The 21,433-nt window shown below is 43.6% G+C and overlaps 1 protein-coding gene across 4 annotated transcripts in view; it reads right to left on the bottom strand.

Annotated features, from left to right (window-relative positions):
• The window catches only part of FSHR (follicle stimulating hormone receptor), a 90,018-nt gene that overhangs the window by 11,077 nt on the left and 57,508 nt on the right, over positions 1-21,433 (bottom strand). For all 4 annotated transcript variants that reach the window (XM_054197207.1, XM_054197208.1, XM_054197206.1 and 1 more), the window contains 5 exons: positions 16,816-16,887; positions 13,723-13,800; positions 10,128-10,196; positions 9,938-10,012; positions 4,859-5,044 (listed from right to left, as the gene is read on the bottom strand). In XM_054197207.1, the coding sequence (XP_054053182.1) occupies positions 4,859-5,044; positions 9,938-10,012; positions 10,128-10,196; positions 13,723-13,800; positions 16,816-16,887 (480 nt within the window). The remainder of the gene's footprint in view (positions 1-4,858; positions 5,045-9,937; positions 10,013-10,127; positions 10,197-13,722; positions 13,801-16,815; positions 16,888-21,433) is intronic.

Genomic DNA, 21,433 nt, shown 5'->3' with positions numbered 1-21,433 from the left:
CCAACCCCTGCCTCTCTACAGTTTCCTTTCAGGTAGTTGTAGAGGGCAATGAGGTCTCCCCTCAGCCTCCTCTTCTCCAAACTAAACATGCCCAGCTCCCTCAGCCTCTCCTCATAGGACTTGTTCTCCAGACCCCTCACCAGCTTGGTGGCTCTCCTCTGGACATGCTCCAGCACTTCAATGTCTTTCCTGTAGTGAGGGGCCCAAAACTGAACACAGTACTCAAGGTGAGGCCTCATTTATCAACATTTCAACATTTATCAACATATTTATCAATTTCAATATTTATCAACATATCAGCATTTATAACTGTTGATAAGATCACCCTTCAGTCGTCTCTTTTCCAGACTGAAGAGACCCAAATCCTTCAGCCTTTCTTCATAAGAGAGGTGTTCCAGTCCCCTCATCATCTTGGTAGCCCTTTGCTGTACCCTCTCCAGCAGTTCCCTGTCCTTCTTGGACTGGGGAGTCCAGAACTGGACACAGTACTCCAGATTTACAGCCAATAGTCCAAAATAAAACCAGGGTCCCATGGAGTTAGCTGCTCTGTTTGCTCTGAGGATGGGTGGTGAGGTGTCTCCTAGCTGGTTACCTGTACCGTGAGCAGATGAGATGGGCAGCTGCGAGTTCCAGAGGAAAAGAAGAGGCATCCTCTGGTACTGACTGCTTACCGGTTCTTTGCCCTGGGATGTTTGCCCTTTGGGCTGTGCGGTACAGTCAGAGCCACACATAAAAACATTTTTTTGGCAAGGGATGGGTCCTTGCTTCCTTTGGAGAATTAGTATTGTAGGCATTGTAACCATTTATTCAGTCTTTTTGTAACCTTCTGTTAGTGTTTAACATTGCTTTGCTCAAGTAAACCCTCTGAAAAATAAACTAGAGAAAAAACAACTTAAAGAATAACACTAACATTGGCAGAGTGCTCTGACAAAAATAAACAAAAATGACTACCTTTGTACAAGTGGTTATTTTATGTGCTTCGTCTGGATCCGGTGACAGCAGGATCTTGTGTGCTGAGAAACACGCTCGGCAGAATAAATAGTCCCGACCTGGGTTCTGTATTAAAGCCTATCTCAAACCAATCATCCCCACTGCAAAGTGACACCAAGGGAGTTGTGAGCAACCGGTATTATGTTCTCATGAGACGAGGCCCAAACACGACTCCTGATGCTGCCACATTTTTTAAAAAAAGTAGGATTTCAAGTGACAGCTCCTCCAAAGAATAATGATCAAGTGTAAGGACAGAGTCATATCAATGTCATTCTTTTAGGCAGAAGGTGATCTTTATGTCAAAGAAAGCCAAAAGCCTGCTGAAGTTCATAATGGTCTATGTCAGGTTGAGGGGTTTAACATCCAGCCTCTGCCCCATCCGCACTTCAAGGATATTATTTTCCAGTCACAGGAAAATGTGAGGGGAGTCCCATGCTGCACTGGGCTTGTCCTAAGAAAGTAGTTTACCTTCTGTTAGGCCAGCATCACAATATTCCAGTGTGATAAATCTACAGATCCATACTTAACATATAATCCTTACTGGAATGAAGGAAAAAAAAAAGCATCAAAACTGCCTATGTTCAGTCTGGTACAGCTCTGCTTGATTCAACATCCTCCAAAGTTTAGAAATCACTGCTGCTATAACTGTTTTAAGCTTTCCGTTAGCACAACAGCCCCTGTTCACTGGTGCAGATGGATTTGGGAGAGGTGATCAAGCATGATCCACTACAGCAACTTCTTTTATCTAAGGTTCTTGAGTGCTGCAAAAGTCTCAAAGAGGGGAAATTTAACATGAATGGGGCAGCCAGAAAGGAGCCACACATCCCTGTCTTAATTCCTTCCTAGATTTCCTGCATGAACACCAACTGCTGCTGTGATCCTTAGAAACGCACTTCTGGGGGTGACGAGACATCTTGCTTATCCTCCCTGGAATACCTGGAGATATTCTGAGACCCAAACGGACAAGGAAGAATGACCTTAGAATCATAGAATGATAGAATGTGTTGGGTTGGAAGGGACCTTTAAAGGCCATCTATTCCAACCCCCCTGCAGTGAGCAGGGACATCTTCAACTAGATCAGGCTGCTCAGAGCCTCATCCAGCCTGGCCTTGAATGTCTCCAGGGATGCGGCCTCCACCACCTCTCTGGGCAACCTGTTCCAGTGTCTCACCACCCTCATTGAAAAGAACTTCTTCCTAATGTCTAACCTAAACCTACCCTGCTCTAGTTTATAACCATTGCCCCTCGTCCTATCGCTCCACGCCCTTGCAAACAGCCCCTCCCTATCTCTCCTGTAGGCCCTTTTCAGGTACTGGAAGGCTGCTATAAGGTCTCCCCGGAGCCTTCTCTTCTCCAGAATGAACAACCCCAACTCTCTCAGCCTGTCTTCATAGCAGAGGTGCTCCAGCCCCAGCATGATCTTCGTGGCCCTCTGCTGGACCCGCTCCAACAGGTCCATGTCCTTGTGCTGAGGGCTCCAGAGATGAACACAGTACTCCAGGTGGCATCTCACGAGAGAGAGCAGACCTTCTCACCACCACCATAATGCCCGCTGCACTGAACCAAGCACAGCTCTCACCAAAGAAATCATACATGTGGTATGATCAAGCACCGCCAACTATTAATAACTCTTAACAAACTGAGCAGTCTTCAATGCACACGCAGCTTGTGCCAGCTGTCAAGAAAACTGCTTTGAAATGAAAACGGGTGCAGCTACTGTACGTGTGACTCATCTCTGCTGAAGTGTATGATAATACCTTCAGTATTCAAACTGAACTAAAACGCATCCATTTTCTCTCTTTAAGCTGGAGACACACACGATGTCACTCTCCCACCAATTTCAGTACAAGACACATGACTGTATGAAAGAAATTACCATTTTTAATTACGTCTTAAAGCAGTTAAGAGGAAGAGTTGATCTAAATAACTGGTTATAATAATTTTTGCATTTATGCTCAATATTTTTGTAATATCTAGTAACTATTAAAGACATATATAAATGCATTCAACTTCGTTCTGTTGAGCAGGGTGATACAGTTCACATGCACATTTATTCAAGTAATCATATATATCATATATCATAAAGAGCATCTCCAACTTGCATACTATTTCTTACCGTTGCATCACACCTGATAACATAGGGGAGCATGAAATTGCGACCAGACTTGCTCCAGAAGCAGCACCCACCTCCGTGGGGTGCTCCAGCCCGACTCACTGGCCATCCGCACTTGGCTTATGTGAGCTCTGCACAGTTCATGGGCATTTCTTTGCAAAATTCCCCTTGGCCGGGCTGTGGGAAGGGCTGTCAGTGTCCTCCTTGGGTTCTTACCTCCTGGGGCAGAGGCTCCTGAAAGTGGGGCTGCTCTAAGGGGGAAGTGAGTGCTGTGGGCTTCAGTTCCCTGGGCCAGGTGTGACATGGAAGTTATTTAAAGCTCAAGTGAGGGGCTGAGAGTTTACCAAAAGGTCTGGGACATTTCCTCTTGTAGCTTTCCTAGAATAGTAACTCTTACTCTGTTTTTGAAAAGTCCAGTTGCCTAATTTAAGGGGTGGATTCTGGGATTTGGGTCTTGATTTGTCCCAAGCAGCCCAGAAGCCAAGTACCCCCAAAAATATGAATCATAGTGATATTGAGGTCCCTTTGCAGGTTCAGGACTAAACATGCTTCCATTGGACTCTTTGGCAAATACCACTTTGCCACCAGTGCTGGAAGGACCAGACCCATTTCTATTTAGCGAGTTACTGAGCACTGTACCTGCATAAGCCTGCAGAAGTACGTGAAAATATCTCCGACTGACAAACTGCCCTAGTGAAAAGTTTAGTATTTTGGATCAAAAATGGGCAATGAGGGATGTATTCGGTCAGATACTTCCCTTATCACCGCAGTCTCCACCACCAGGCTTGCACCCTTACACAGATAGTTTTGCAAACACATGTAGGTGATGGTTATTAGTTATCAGCACAAGAAAGATCAGTTATATTTCATTGCCTGGTGACACTAGAATGCTAAAAGTAAAATAAATGGCTATTATAAGTATTAAAATAGAAGCTACTAATAGTTTATGCTTTCTCTGCATGGTTTTACTTTTCTTTGAAGTTTTAGGCAACTTCTGAATTATAACAATGATCCACAATTCTTTTTCTGCCATGGCAAATTCCAAGTCTTTGAGGACATCCAGTAATAAGGACAAACACTAATAAGTGTTTCCGTAAAATTAAAACAAGCATGGAAAATTACTTTGGGAGTCTAAAAAGACACTTCACCCTCCCACCCCACTCTGCTGATTTGGGTAAAAGGCGTCTGCTCTAGGTTAACCATTTCAGAAATCATGTACAAAGACATTGTGTATGAAGACTTGACAGACAACACATCTGTGGCGCTTGGTTGGACAGTTTTCCAACATCAGCGTGGCTTTCTGAGAGAAGATGGCTCAGTGGTCCTGCTATCCTCCCGAACTGAGGCCTATTGACCACCTTCTCTGCAAACACAGCTTTCCCTCCAGCTACTACTTTTCCCTCCTGAAAAATTAGCAAGCTTTTCCTGTTGAATGTCTTCAGCGTGGCTCCATGCTGATCCAGGACGGCAGGTCCCAATAAAAGATGGGCCTAAGACAGGTGGGGGCTACAGCCACAGCTGGGAAAAATGCTGATGGTAACACAGCTATCAAAATTTATTACTCCGCTGTAATGGAGAGGCAGTGCACTGTAGAGCATGCATAAACCTGTATGTATTGTATATTAATTTATTTCTATCCATTTACTTACTTGCACTGAAGAGACCATTTCTACCCAGATTTTGAGGAAGTTTATTTAATTCACTATCAACTGCTGAGAAGCATCAAAATGAAAAAAAAAAAATGAAATCACTTACTTTTGTCTTTTCCAGTTTGTAAATGCACAGCAATGGCTAGGATAGGTGAAGTTTGCTTCAATCAAAGATCTAAATTTGCTTAAATCAGGAAGCTTTTTTAAATTGTACGTAGACCTTGCTCTTAGCTTCTTAATGAGTTCTAATCCGTGACTTGGCAGGAAACTGATTCTTGTCCTTGAAATATCCCTGTAAGAAAACATATTAAAATCTTGGTAAAATGCAAACTTCCTTCTGCTTGATGGTGGATATGTGTTTTAGACTCTCCTGCTATTTTTCAGGGTAGTGATTGGAAAGAGATCAACTGGAAATCTACACTAAAAGAGGACTCAGGGATAAATTAGGTGTTCCGCCAGGAAACCTGAACTGATATCCATTGCAAACAACAATCAAGTGATGTTAGTCTGGTCTGAGAAAAAAGAAGAGAATCCGATAACCCTCTAGGTAAGAATTAACAGAGACATAAACCATTAGTGCCATATGATTCTGGGTTTAGTAAATACCCAGTAAATGCAACAATCATCCCAGAATACTGTCACCGGATAAAAAAGGCTGATGAAATCACAACAGAGGTTTGCTACCTGAACATCACATCATGGGAAGGCTGCTGTGGAAAAGGCAATAAACACAAAGAGAGCAGCTCACAGGGGGTACAGGTGTGAGGAGAGGTTGGGGATATGAAGTTTTGTACTCATTAGGAAGAAAAAGAGATTAATCAGAGACCGAGGTGACATGGTTCAAACTGTGAGGAACAAAAATAACAAAACATTTCCAGAGGTTTAAAAAATAAAAGGAGCACAGACTGAAGTGAAGAAAGGGGCAAGATTACAGGAGGTTAGGAGAGATGTATTTATGTGGAAGGCAATTACTGTGTGGGACAGGCTATCAAGGGCAGCAATGGAAGCAGCAGCTATGAATGCATTAAGGAGAGCATTAATGGGGCTTTTAAAAGGATACACATTGTGCAAACACTAAATCTTGACTTGTGCCATGCAGGTGGGGAAGGGGAAGAAGGACCAAGGGTGCTCCATCTCCAGGCTAAGAGATACTTGGGAGCCCATCCCCTTGGCTCCAGGGTTTAACAGCTGGGGCAAAATGTCCCCACATTTCCCTAGGACACAAACTGTGTCCCCTCAGCCTGTGACATCAGAAGAGCAAACTGCTTTCTTTTAAGAGCAACAGTAAAAGTGAACTGCACAAAATCACCCTGTCCGCCCTTAGCTCCTGTGCTTTTATTGCCTGAGACTGATCCAGGACGCAGCGCTTGCTGAGGCTGCCCTGCTCTTTATTCTCCAACAAAAGAAAGGAATTTTCCCTAATCACGGAATTGGACTGACAATATTTGTAATTTTCTCCATGCCCCCTCCAAGTTACAGCTTCCAATTCATCCGTAACAGTATGATATCAGGACAACGTGTTATTTGTTCTCTATTACGCAACATGCGCAAATTGTTTTTATTATTGTATTAATGCCGCGTGAGGGGGAGACCAGGCTTTAGCAGCATGTAATAAAATTTAGACAGTTGCTGTGTACCACACGCACATTTGCACCTCTGGTCTCCATTCTAAGAAACAACATTATTACCAGGAAATGTCTCTGTTTGAACTCACGGTCTTCAGCTTGGGGTGGCCAAGTCCAACAAACTCACAGGCAGCTAATAAAGCAGTTAGTAAAACTGGCGGTGGGTAAAGATAATCTTTGTGTCCACGCTGTGCCCGCAGCTTTGCATCCGGGCTCTGAAGGAACGTACCACCTTCAACAACTGGACCACGAGCTGTGGCAGCGGAGGAGCAAACACAGACCCCACTCTGCTACCCTGACCTGGGGCCACGGCTTCTACTGGAAGGGCGAGGCAGACCGGTGGAGCCAGAAATGCTTTGAGCTTCTGCAGGTCAGACTCAGAGAAGCCACGCTGTGGTCCTGAGGTTGTTCGGGGCCCGACCTGTTTCTCGCAGGAGCCAAAAGCAGCAGCCAACGAGAAATTTTAGGCTATCGATTTCTGACTTAGACACCTGAAGAGGTAATTAGGTTGCAATGAGTAACCTCGATGGTTTCATGCACTGACTATTGCCCTTAGTACGCAACCTAATGAAAACTGTCACCTAGAGTATATGCTCATGACTCAACAACTAAACAGCAGTTTTCTGCCTAAATCCACAGCCAGCATCACTCGTGGCATCGTTAAGAGCCTATGAAGCCTCACAAGGGCTCATAATTCTGAACAGGAGCATGGAAAATGTTTTCTTTGGCTTGCTAGCTAAAAATCTTTACCGAGTCTAAACTGTTATTACACTGGGTGGAAATAAAAAGGAAACATGAATAGGAATATCACCTGGACCAAAATGTTACTGGATCTCTGGGCATACTAAATGATTTCATAATTATTAAATATTTTTGCACGAAAACATTTTCTTCCTCTTTTAAAAAATTTTCTTTTTATGCTCATTATTGCACACGAACAGAAGCCAGTTAGGAAAAGTGCTCTGCATACTCCTGTGGGGCTTGTTGGTACGTCTGTTAGGGATAGGTACCGATACACCACTGACAAGTCCCTGAACAGCAAACACAGACATTGTGCAGGTGGTTTAGTAACTTACTCCACCGTGTCACCACGCGCAGACCTTAGTGCAGAGGTTCTCTGGGGCGCTGCTCTCTAGTTAGAGGCTTGATAAATTAAATAAGCATGATGAACAAGACGATAAAGTGGTAGAAAATCAAACCAGAAAGCATCAGTGACTGGAATACATATTCTTGTGATATTATTGCTTGGCTGCTAGTCATCAGCCTTGACAGCAGCCGGCGCAGGAACGGCAAAATAAACCTGACTTCTCTTCCAATCACTTCCCTTTCCCACTGGGAGTCTCTCTTGGATTAGCAAAAATACTGACCAACTGATGAGGTTTGAAAAGCACATACAGAAATAGCAAGAAATGGCTGGTGGAGCAGAAATGAGAGGGGGTAGACTGGTTGGCGAGAAAATTTTCTCTGTACTTGTGTCTGAACTGATTTCTGGCTCTGCTTCGGGGACTCAGCTGTCAAGTTAGGGATCTACTGGAGCTCTCCTGTGGCCCCCATATGTGGGTTTACTCTTGAAGACAAACTGCAAGAACGGGATGGACCACAGCCATATCTTGCCCTGCATCCAAGTCAGGACGCAGCCAGAGGGCTCTTAAGGACTTCAGTAAAAACTGGTGTAAGCCACTGCAGCTCTGCGAGCACCAGAAGATGATTAAATGAAACAATCTGTCTGAAAATGGAGGCTATGAAACTCCGAGTTGGAAACACAGTGTGTTTCTGTGTAGAAGGAATGTGTATAGGTGTGGGAGTAATTAGCCATTTGATTTACTTGCCTACTGTCAGTGCTGAAAGCCTTTAACTGAAAACTTGATGTCTTTCCAAAAGAGATATTCTAATTCAGCCAAGAGCTGTAAGCCTGAAGAGGGGAACTGATTCGTGAAACTGTGTAGCCTGTACAAGGGCTAAGATTGGTGCTTTCTGACATTACTATTTGTACTATTTGTGCTTCTTTCACATTATTTTAATATGCTGAAATGTAAAATAGAAGTTGGTGTTAATTGACCGTACAACACTGGTTCGGGAAGACCAAGAGTTAAAACATCCTGACGTTCATTTTAATAAAACGTTGCAGTCTGCAACACAGATTTGAGTGCCACAACACTGTTTTTCCCAGCAAAGATATGATTATGGGTCAATCATTTCCACAAGTGAACGTGCCTTCCTGGTGTACACTACAGTGACAGATGAGTAAGCAGGCTCTTCTTTCATGATCTCAGTCAGGATAAAAAGGTAATTTCCCATCCATAGAATAGTGTATGTATTGGTAATGAAACAGAAAACCTCTTACACAAATAACCCAGTGTTAGAAATTGAACTATCAAATGACTCTGAACTACAGCCAAATCAGATTTATAAACCTCCAGAATACGACTGTATCAGCTATAGCTTGCAAAGAAAACACATTTACTTTTTGCTACAGGACACACTGCTTTTCCAAAGAAACATCAATGATATTATGGCTGAAAAGATGCTCTAATGCAGTCTTTTCCAAAGAAGGAAGACACCACTTTGAGGGAGTGATGGAAGTAGAGCAGAATGCAGTAACCCATACCATAGGTTTTTATATCATAGGTGCACTGACCATCACAAGGTGGAAAAAAGGCCTTCAGAAGAGCTCTGATCTGAACTCAAGGTTAACCAGTCATTTTTTCTCCCTCTTATTTAGATTTCTAACCACTCTAACCTTTGTGTAAAATCTTCCAACGGCTCCAATGACCCCTTTTCACCCTTTCTCGGTGACTCCTAGCCCTCTGTTGGACATCCAAGGTAGATGGAAAGAGAGAAAAGCTCTGATGAATCAGTGAGACAAGAAAAGACTCCCCTGCCTCTGTTGCCACTTTTGCATGTTCTGACTTGTGCTCAGAAACACAAGCAGTTGTGCACACTCACAGGCATTTTCAGACCCCATGGCAAACCGTGGCTTGAGTTAATGGTGACCAAGATCCATGACCATCCTACTGCTGAATTCTCTACTGGTGAGATCTTGTTTTCCAGCTTATCACCCACCAAAGACATCCTGCTGTACCTGCGTGAGATAGATCTCATACCTATTTCTACAGGGGATGGGACGTCCCAATCCCTATACCTGTAGGGGATTCAGAATTAAGCTTCAGAGATGCCCAGGCAGATCTTCAGTGGTAAACAATCCAGATTTAAGCACCACTCACCTATTTTTGCTCAAGCAAAAAACTAACAGCATTTTTCTCTGGAAAAAAACAAAGCAGAACTACTCTCTTACAGACCTTAATCAACTCTGGAGAGGAATCTGGATCTAAATTCCTGGATCCAAATACTCCCAAAAACTTGAGGACAAAGTGAAAACATGGATCGAGACTGAAATTTCAGTTATGGCTTCCAGTTTTTTTCTGTATTCAGAACTACACCTCCAGTTTTGAACTCCAAGATTTGTGAGATGTTGAAATCCAGATTGACATTCATATGTTCTTCTCTGTTCTTTTCTAGGGAGTTAATAATGAGAAAAATAACATCTGAATATTACTTACAAAACAACGGGCCCATTGGCTCCTTGGAAGACCTCATTTGGTAATTTTTCTAGGTTGTGATTATCGCTTAGATTCCTGAAAAACACAACAATGTTGATGCTAAAACAATCTGAGATTAAAAAAATAGCTTGCAGCAGTTACTACCTTCTAATGATCACTTTTCAGAATAGTGAACAACAGAAATAGTTACAGCTCATCCAGGTAGGTTCCATTAAATGCGTGATTCTCAATTTCCCGAATCCCATTTTTATTCAACCATCTGCAATAGAGAAAAAAAAACCCAAAGGGTTGTGTTCTTATTCGTGCTTCATAACTAAAATGCACGTAATTCAAAACAGTGAAAGGGATCTCAAACAACATTATTTGTATATGCATATGCAAATGGTGAAGTTTCTATGAATACTAGCCGGTGAGATGCCAATAGTTTGAGGAAGGCTTTGAAGAGTACGGACACGAATAGGGCAGATGAGTGCTACCATCGGAGGTGGTAGCTGGAGTAAGTTTCTGAAGCAAGGGAAGAGCTGATGGAGATGCTCCCAGCTGCCCTGGGAAGGCTGCAGCGGAGGCAGTGAGGCTGTTCCAGGTTAATCCCAGGGGGGTGAGACCTGGATCTTTCCTGCTGGTGTCATCGGTGCCACTTAGTTTTACGTTTTTTCAAGATGCTTGTGAAGCACTGGGCCACAGCTTAACCTTTGCCAGCTATTAGAAAAAAATTCTACCGCCTGTGGTGGTCTTGCGTCCTCAACAGGGCAGATGGAGGAGGGAGGGTGACCGTCCCCGAGCCGGGCAGGAGGGTAGCAGGGGGGTGGTGGTGGTGCCAAACTGCCTGGGAAGTGGCTGATTCCTCCTACCCCTGCCCCTCCACAAACCAGGCTCCCTGCCTGCTCTGCTGCCCCTGTCCCACCTCCCCGGGCTCCTTCCCCCAAGGGGAGGCACGGGCAGCAAACCTGGGAGTCGAAGCTCCTGGGGCTCTCCGCCAAGTTTTTACTGTAGTGCATTAACGAATTAATGTTTAACGCCCTTCCCTCTCTTCCCTTCACGGTCCTAAAAATTTACATTTGGGTCAGTTATATTTATCATCTTTACGGTGCAATCTTTCATCTTGCTTTAGAGCGTCACTTTGCAGCTCACGCCCTCTCCAGCAGGCACTGACAGGTCTGACTGATGCCAAAAATGGCCCGATTTAATTAAACTGTCAGCAAACCTGGACATTTTGTTTCTAATTCACACTGAAAGCTGAGCATGCAAGTGGCCCACTTATCTCAGGTCCGAGGCGGTGAGCTAAGGTCAGCATGGAAATCAGTTATGGGCCTGGCCGAAAGGATTACCCTTTTGACCATGACAGGCAGATGTACGCAGCTCCGTGTCCGTAATGTCTGTCAGGTCAGATCAGCAGAACTGTCACCGTCCCCTTCGCTTGCAAGCACTATTCGACATGAGCGAGCAGGCACAGAGGAGAGACATGTCCCTGCTCGTAGCATTTAAAGCATTTATTATATTACATCGATCTTATCCGTTCGGAGCTGCCAGGCTGATAGATATGCTTTTAATCACAGTATTAGCACTTACTGCATTCTCTGACCGAACATGATGCTTAACGCAATAAGATACCGAGGTCATAAAATCAGAGTCCTTGTTGCCACACAGCGTGGATTAGACACTCCTGTCACCTGTCTCACTGCATTCGAGTAGCAAAAAGAGCAAAAATAAAAATTACCTAAATCCCAGGACCTCATTATACTACATATAGACAAGCTTCTCTTGAGACAAACTCTCCCCTGACTTCAGCCAGCCTTCTTACCGATTCCACTAGCTCTCATGTTAGCAACAAGTGACAGTGGAGACAGAGGTTCAAAGCTTGGACAAAGGGACTTTTACTCACCATAGTGAGTCACCATACCACTACAGTGGTATTTCTAAAACGCGCTTTAGAGTTCACCCGGTGCAGGAGGCCACTGCCCCTGAGGTACCACTTATAGCCTATTTTAGGGCAGGAAAGCTCTAAGTGGCATACAGACCTGGAAGCAAGGTGAAGTTCTTCCATAAATTTCTAGCACTTTTTTACTACATGTATCCACAGTTCCAGTCAGTGCTGATCCTATGCACAGCGTAAGATCAGCTGCAATCCAAATTTCTGGCTTAAGTACGCTTGGAGCCTGCCACAGCTACAGCTGCTAAAATTGTGCCTCTCCAGAACGTGGGGGCTCAGTGGGTCCTGGGTGTTTTTAACGCCATCTTGACATGTCTGGTTTCACAAACCGATGTTGCTGCAACCGTACCTTTCTATTGCGTTGCATAGCGACTTCGGTTTTGTACAGAAAACCAGCAAATTTAGGTCTAAAATGAGGCAAGCGCATCACAGCACGAGGAAAAAAAACTAATCAGGGACTCTCAAAGAGCACGTGGGGCCTCTGCCCCGGGGGAGAACTACTGCAGAGTCAGGACATCGTCTGACCAGGCGGGTGGTGGCCAGATCTGCTTGCACAGATCTTGCTGCTCCCGCAGACACTGGTGGGCGAGGGGAGCCCATGGCAACGGGGCTGTTACAGGAGGCAGGGCAAAGCAGCTGGAAAAAGACATGATTCCCCCCCCCCCGCCCCACCCCAAGGCCAATTTTCCTAGCAAACCAGCAGCCCTAAGTCCTCAGGGAGGACTATCCTTCAACACTCAGGCAGTAATAAACAATGGGATGTCCGGGTGAGAGAGGGGAAGCCAATTTCATGCTGCTCAAGTGGCACAGGGAGGCGAAATCACAGTAAAAATCTGGGATATTTACCTCACCCCTTAGCAACATTATGGAAACAAATACAGTACTTGTTGCATAGTGCTCTGAAAAATACAAAGTCCCACCTGAATAGTAAATATTATCACATGAGAAAAGATAAACCAGTGCATTTGGGGTGTCATGACTTGAATATATATTTGAGAAAACTGTGTGCGTGTTTAAAACTTCAGGGAACTTGATGTAGGCAGAGGTTGTGCATAACCGACGGAGAAAAAGGAGAGATAGCAGCTAAGTGACTTGTTACTGGCCTCTCTTCAAATATTGATGGTCTGACCTTGCTCCCACCAAAACCAACGTGAGCCCAATCAGTCAATCAGATCTTGCTTGTCTGCTTCGGTATGCGAGGTAAACTGCACACACCCAGTGGGAATTTTTTCCAGTCTGGCCACTGGCTAGGTGAAATGAAGGCAGCTTGTTAGCAAGCAAACAGTACATTTTTGATATACCAACAGAAAGGATCAAAGAAGCCAGATAGTTCATTAAAATACATGACTGTTCAAGTCAAATGTGGAGTTGTCTAACCACACAGCTTGAAACTGCATTGTGAACCGGCCCGTATCAATGCATTAACATTGTGTACAAATATACTGTATTCCCACAACATCTACATATATTTTGCCCAAGTAATAAATGTCTTTGAATGATGTGTCTGACTGTAAATATTTATGAGTCACGCCATCCTTCTGAACACAATTTGTATCACATGGAACTGTTGTTGTAGGTGGAATATGTTTAACCTTAGCATCAGTAATTACTAAATTTGCTCTACACTGTGCTTCCAAAATAAAGAGCAGAACTAGAGTACAACAGAAATCCACAAAAGCATTCGTTTTTCACAGCAGGGAAACAGAATACAGAGATTTCAGGGGTAGGGGAGAAGTCTAAAACCTTCACGTGAATTTGGAAGCGTATGAAATAGTGCCCATCCCCTGGTTTCCTTGACCTTGGTTCTGGAGAAGGAATGAGCTAACAAAGAAAAGAATGGATTTTGCTTACTCACAGAATCACACTTTCAGAACTCAGTCCCGTGAACGAATTTCTTTCGATTGTACGTATATGGATATTGTCTTGAATATCTCTGAAAAATAAAATACAATAGAAACTACACCTTTTTGTACCTCTGTGAACCTATCAAAATGATACTCTATTTCAAACACAGTATTTTTCCTTATATTCAATCTGAGGAACTTTTATAGACAGCGACGTAAGTTTTTAAGACATTTTGTCTGCAGAGCACAAACCTTCCTGGTAAAAAAGGCCGGAGCAAAACATTTCCAACGCCCCCACCCTTTCCTCCCAAATAGGCTAAAATGATTAAAATGCATAAAAGCCCAGCCAGGTCTTATAATCCTGAGACAGATGAAATAGTTCCTCCAGCAAATGTATTGCCCAGAAAATGCAAGCTGAGGGGCTGCGAGGCCACCCCTTCTCACAGCCTCCCAACCAGAAGAAGGAAAAGCCATTAGCCTTTTTGGCCCGAGCCAGCAGGGTACCTACCAGCCCACGAATAATTCCCCTGCTGATGTCAATGGCGTTGCTTATAAGCTTTGTATGTGCTTAAGAACTTAAGGCGCGGGACCCCTGTCAATGCAGTTTGTTGAACTGACAAGTAGGCATTGCAGTTCTTTCAGCATTTTTGACTGAGAGGAAAAAAGGAACGGCAGATATACGTTCTGTTGCTTGCTCAAAATAGACCTCAAAGAAGTTAAACAGTATTACTCATAATTTAGACTGGGGATGCAGTTGTTTTCATGCTGTTTCTGTTGGAAAGCATGGAACAAAATGAATTACCTAAAAAGCTTGAAATTAAGCACGATTCCACAATTATCTCATGCTGACAGTTGAATACGGCCACAACTCCGCATTAAGTGACACTTACACAGAGGCTTCACTCTGCAAACTGAGGTCAGCAGAGGTAGGAATAAGGAGGGAGCGTGGCACTCATTGTCCTGGTTTCAGCTGGGACAGACTTAATTTTCTTTCTAGTAGCTGCTTGTTTTGGATTTAGTATGAGAACAATGTCGATAAGACATATTGTTTTAGTTGTTGCTAAGTGATGGTTACATTAGTCAAGGAGTCTTCTACCTTCCCCTAGAAGCTGAGAGGGAGCATAGACAGGACAAGCTGGCCAAAAGAATATTGTATACCATAGATGTCATGCGCAGTATAAAAACGGGGGTTGGCCAGGGAGTGGGAATCCACGATCACTGCTTGGGATGGGCTGGGCAGTTGATCACTGGGTGGTGTATCACTTTATTTTGTATATTATTTTACCTTTTTTTTTTCCCCTCTTCCATTACTGTTCTATTTAAACTGTCTTTATAGGATCATAGAATGAATCACAGAATGGTTCGGGTTAGAAGGGACCTTAAAGACCAAATAGTTCCAACCCCCTGCCATGGGCAGGGACACCTCCCACTAGACCAGGCTGCTCAAAGCCCCATCCAGCCTGGCCTTGAACACTTCCAGGGATGGGGCAGCTACAGCTTCTCTGGGCAACCTGTGCCAGTGCCTCACCATCCTCATAGCGAAGAATTTCTTCCTAATACCTAATCTAAATCTCCCCTCTTTCAGTTTAAATCCATTACCCCTCGTCCTATCGCTTCACGCCCTGATAAAGAGTCCCTCCCCAACCCACAAGCTTTTTTGGGGGGTTCTGTTGGGGTTTTTTTTGGGTGGTGTCCTTCCCCCCTTTCTTTCTGTTCTCCCTACCCTACTGGGCTGTGTGGGGGTTAAACCACAACACCCACACAGGAGCAGTGTATCCCTCTGCTAAGGATATGCGTGAGCCCTTTATAAACATCAGTGACCCATCGAGACCTGTCTTTGGGATTTAAATATTGGCACAACTGAAGCCAATGGGAATTTTCTTATTGACCTTAGAGGGGCCAGGGTTTGAGCCAAAGTCTGGTTTGGGACTCAAACAGTATCAAAGCCTACTTATTCTAACAGGAAAGTGGGGAGTTTCACCCCCCAAAAAACCCAACTCTTGCTCACCAGGACACGATAATTCAAGTCTATTTCAGACTGATGATAAACATAAAGGTATACAGGAGGAAGGTTCTATAGTTCCGTATCTGTTGCATTTGCTTGATAGTTTCAGGGAGCCCTGAACTGCAGTTCATAGAATTATTTGTCAAGTGTATTACAGAAATTTATTTCTTATTTTATGTGTGTGTATACTATATTCAGTCATCCATGTCTATGTTTTCCATGCATTTTTATTTATATTAATGGTCATTACAAAGACAAATGCAGGATTAATGTTTCTGCATCTTGAAATCTTCGAATCAAAGATTTGAACATGCAGAACTTTGCCTGTGAATTAAAAATATATCATGTCCAAAAGAAGCGAAGAAATAGTTGCTTATTTCCTGAGTTTTCTGCTTTCAAGAACTGATAAGAAAAATCTAACTAAGAACTGATAGAAAAATCTATGTCAAGATCTTCTTCAGTGAAAAAAAATCAAGCTTTTTCTGATACGAATTTTTTACAGGAAAAAAGGGTGCTTTTACAGAAAAAAACCCCCGCCTGCTTCCACACAAAATTTCATACAAATGTATTTTTTTCCCTGTTGGCACTGGAATTTTCCATAGAAAAATATTTCATTTTCTGGACAGTTTTACTGCCAGTGAAAAAAATGAGCATGGTAGAGATTTTTTATTTTTTTTCCCTGTGATGTGATCACCTCTCTCCAGAAAACAACTCCGAGATCAGCAACTCTTCCCATGCAGGCCAGAGAACTGTCACCAGGTGGCAACAAATTTCCGCTGCCACCAGCCTGGTTTGGATTTCAACTGGCGAAAGAGGAATAAAAGGCTGTTATCCCTCCCCTGGGCCATCCAGGCACACACTCGTAGCACAGTTAAAGGAAGAGCAGTCTGTAAAGTGCGAATTATAATGCTTTGTAGAGGGGAGACCAAGGGAGAATTGAGACCTTTTGGGCCACGTTATCATCAATGCCTACAAAATTACAACCCAAAACTGTACCATGAGCGAACACAAGGGGAATCGCATCTTGAAAGGTTTTGTTGGAGCAGGAGAACATTCAAAGGGAGCTTTTAAAAAGTGAAAAGCAGACATTAAAACTTACAGTAAAACTTTCTGGAAAGAATGCACCTTATGGACAGCAGGTAAAAACCGAAGGCCAGTGTTTGATATTAACCTAAGAGGGAGAGAACAGATGAAGATTATTTGCTCTGCCCCAGGAGCGAAGCAATAGTTAACAAAGAAGAAAGAACATTGGACTTAAAATGGCAGCCACAAAAGGCGGAGTTTAGCCACAAATGGGGTGTTTGCCAGTAGGAAACTTGACATTGTAACGTAAAAAGATTTTTCTTCAAAGCACAAGCTGAATTCTGCCCCACTGAAGTCAAGGGAGAAATCCTACCTCGGATAATGACATAGTTCCTTCTGATAATCTCAGGAAACTGTGGGTGTTAATTTCCCAACCATATTCTAAGAAATCAACTGCACTGACAACAGGATAATTATTTTCATAGTAGCTCTTTTAAGACAAAAGTATCAACTCATTTAACACAATTTTCACCTTCTACTCCAGTAGAGGAGACATTACTTCCACTGGAATTCACATTATTTCCTGAAAGTAAGAGAGAATTAGGGCGCTTTATTCCTCAGCACCTCCAATAGTGAGGAACCAAACACATGGGAAAGTTTCAGCAGTTTGTGTGACTGGAAATGGGCCTGAGCCTCCGTATTTAAGTACCTGCACCCTCCCACCACATTGAGCATCACTGGCCTCTGCGCTGCAGTTCCTGTCCATGAAACACCATCCCAGAAACGCTGACCCTAAAGGACAACCCTGTGCCCACAGCCAGCGAGGAAACACGGTCACAGGTATCCACAGAGCTGTACCGCGTCTAATTTAAGCAAATTTTGTTATCCAGAGCAGTAGCAAGTGCAGGCCAAACATGATATTGCCATGCAGCAGGAGACGGCTGGCGGCTGCTGATGGCTGGAAGGAGGGCTGAGCGCAGGAGGGAGGAGGAGCTGAACTGGGCTGGGCTCCAACCAGCTGGGAGTTTTTCCCAGCCACCAAAATGTCTCATTTGGACTCTACCAAACGAAGAGAAAATTTGAGCTCTTGAAAGTTCAGTTTTATCTTTGTATTTTTAATATGCGAGATGGCAGAGAAGGCAACTTTTCATTGAGAATACTGGTTCCTTAAGGAATGTATTAGTAGTATATGGAAGGTATTTTTTATCCTGGCACTTAAACAGAACAATATTCTTTCATTACTGGATGCAAATTTTTTTTTGGCAGATTGATTCCTGAACAGTTGAGTGGTGATGAGAAGGACCGGTTGAGACTGGGAAAAAGTAACAGCATTCATTCGATGTTTGTTATGAACCCAGATTATTTCTGGAGAGTCGCAACCTTTCAGGTTTCATAATCTGAACTGAAACTGAATGTCTCCGCGTGACAACCAAATCCTGCATTTTGGGCACTCAGGGTGACACATGGGTCCATAAAACAGTCATTCACTCGCATAAGCACTGCTCTGAGCCCTCCGAGGTGGTAACTGGGTATCCTCAGATGTTGAAAAGCCAACTTGTTATCTGTCTCATCTTATAACAAAACGCAATGCATTATGTGCAGGAAAAAAAATTAAAGTAGTACAGTGAATATTCAAGAAGCCAATTTGTGAAAGTTGCTGAAATATCATGACTGTTTTGTCTCAGGAGTCAGAGTGGTCTGACATCGCATTAGCTTAAAAATAACAGCTGTCACACGTGACCAAGAAAGCTCTGCAAAAATACCTTTGAAAAACTATTACATATAGTTAAATAGAAAGCATGATTAATGAAGCAGGTGGATTTCACAAGGCCCTTATTATTTAAAGTACTTCTGCACTTACACTTTGTAAAAGGAGTTGGCTGAAAAAATTAGAAGCAATAGAAGAAGAACCTGTAACTCCCCCTTTACAGTATTTAAAGTACACTCTCTAAATTACTGGAGATGTACAGGGTTTCAGTTGAAAGCTGCCTTTAATTTTAAATGAGTCATATGCTAAAAATGGATGCAATTCTTTTTACGAGCCCCTTGTTAAATACAAATTATGGCGTGCATTTCCTTTAGTAGGTAAACGAAGAAGCAAACTGCTGCCAAGTAGTGTGTGGCTCTTGCAGGACAGAGGAGAGGAGATGAGGAGCCTTCCTTTCTACTGTACTTTCCCAAGGAAGTCTCGTGTTGCAGTAAGGAAAGGTGACGGCACTCTAGCTTACGCTATTCAAAGGCTGCTCCCAATGGCAACTTACTCCCAACATCTCAAAACGCCGCACTGGTTGGCAGGGCTTTCACCTTATACGTGTGAACAAACACATCCAAGGCCCTGGGTGATGCCATAGTCCTGGTCTTTCCAGTAATCCCAAAGCGTTCAGGGCTCTGTTTGTACTAGTGTCAACTGAGCAGCATGGGGTGAAGAGGAAAGCATCTTTGACAAATCACTACACACCAAAGTAAATCTACAGGTGGCACAAAGGGCTGATTGCACAGGGGCACAGAACAGTGATTAGGAGCAGGAGAGGGTGTTCTTTTAATTAATTGCAGAAAAAGAGCTAAAAAAATATTTAGCTAGACTGCAGCCTAGATCTTCCCTCTCTTTTTATTCAACCAGCAAATCTCCAGAGGCCTTTAAGTGGATGATCTTGTTAGAATGTAGATAATCCAATTTACTGAATATCTTTCCTGCAGGACAGTTTCGTCAATATATTTACCATATAACGTATACATCCTTAGTAGCCTCACTTTAAACAAGTGTCCTCTTTAATCCGTGTTACAACTGAGTCTCCCCCTTGCCATGCATAAACAGCTCGGTAAGAACCTGTTTTTCAGCTGGCTGGTGGCTGCTTTCCAAAGCGTTAATTGTCTTTCTAAAAAGGCTTACTGGAGTCAGCACTTAAGAAAACACAGCGCTATGATCAGCAGAGAACAAAAAAAATCTTTCAGAAACCAATTCCTGGAAGATTCTGGCTGCTTATCTCCAGGTATAGCAACACGCCTGCCCTTTTTTACGCCAAATTGGTAGGAGCTGGTCTGACAAAACCGGGAACGCAGTTTGGCACATCGCCTTATTGTGGGTATTTTGCTAAATTGCAAACCCAAGGTAGGCAGAGATAAACACAACATCACTCAGGAAGCGTTATTTTTGTGTCCCTTAACCATGCTGGTTACGTTATACTGCACGGGAGCCTGACTCCAGCAAGAAATTCCTCTGACTCCCGTGTCCCAGCCTTGCAGGCCACGCTGAGCCTACACGCCACAGCGCCCGCTCCGGGGGCAAAGCCTTTAACCGTGAGGCTGCCGTGCAAACGGAAGGAGGGGAGCACCACTTCTTTTTACTGAAGAGCCAACTCCACGCAAAGTCGCGGGCGATTCTGTGGGCTTCGCTGCATCTGCAGCAAACAGCAGGTTTGGGTTTAGGCAGCATGCCACAGGGACACCTGTGTCAGGTCCTCCACGAAAGAACACCAGGCAGGTACAAGCAGCTGCAAGACTTCGGAGTCGGGCTCTGCTCTCCACAATGCAAACAATTTTGCAGATAAAATGCGTGCTTTTGCGACCTAAATTTCCCCTCCCCTCCAACAATCCAGCCCTATGCCCTCAAAATTGATCTGAAAGGGGCGTTACATTCCAACCTTTCTATTTTAGGCTGAGGTTGCTTAATACAGGATGACGACACATCCACTGTAAAAAAGAACTAAAGGACACAGATTACACATTAGAACTAATTTTGGAAAGAAAATAGCTTTGAAAAGCCATCACTACATTATTAAACAGACAACGCCACAGCTCTCCCTAATGAGAGCCAGATAAATAATCTTGTACCCATGAAAAGGCCAATAAGTTACCAATTTGAAGCAGTCTGTCTCTTTGGCATATATCCAAGACGACCAATTAACAATTCTCTTCACTGCTTCTAAAAGACTGGTGAGAAGGTTAAGGTTGCATTTTTCTAGAAGGTTTAGACCATTTCAGCATTGCATTTTTTTTTTAGCTTTTTTTTTTTTCTCTCTTTAGTGTTTTGTTTTTGCCGTACTAGTAATGATGGTGCAGGAGACAAAGGGAGTGGGGTGAGCGGGAAATGTATTTGTACCCAAGCTGACAGCGATAAAAGCATATTAATGTTCAACAGCTAGTGGCTGTAATGAGCCCATGAAGCTAATGAGAGGACTGACAAGGCTAGCCAGAGCTTCTTGCCTGCCCATTAATAAGACCTAGTGCCTGTACAACTATTTTTGAAGGAGCACAGAGAAAGCCTTGCAACCAACATGTTGCAAAGGTCATGAAACTGATGGGCTATGGCGCCTAGGCTCAGTCTCAGGCATTAACAACTGATTAAGTTTTCTCTCTTTTTTTTTTTTTTTTTAAATGAAAATTGCCAGTAAACATATATTTTGCTGCGAGATTTCCTGAACTGTGTTTTAACAGTTTTGTCACAGCCACAGGGCTGTTGCGAGGAATCAGACCACACATCTCGTAGCCTGCCAGACTGCTACCACAGCTGGAAACTTCAGAAGAACCACAGCAAGCCCAGCAATGGGCAGGTACCCGAGTCCCCCTGCTTTGGCGTGATGGTTGCAGCTGGGTCTCGCTAGACCTCTAAGATATGGAGGTGCCTGTGCCAGCTGTTCTGATTGGTGGGTCAGGCCAGGAGGGGCTACAGCAGGGTCCGCAGAAGAAGTCTGGGC

The sequence above is a fragment of the Rissa tridactyla genome, chromosome 3, assembly GCF_028500815.1.
Source record: "Rissa tridactyla isolate bRisTri1 chromosome 3, bRisTri1.patW.cur.20221130, whole genome shotgun sequence".
NCBI lineage: Eukaryota > Metazoa > Chordata > Aves > Charadriiformes > Laridae > Rissa > Rissa tridactyla.
This window is presented reverse-complemented; position numbering and strand designations above follow the sequence as displayed.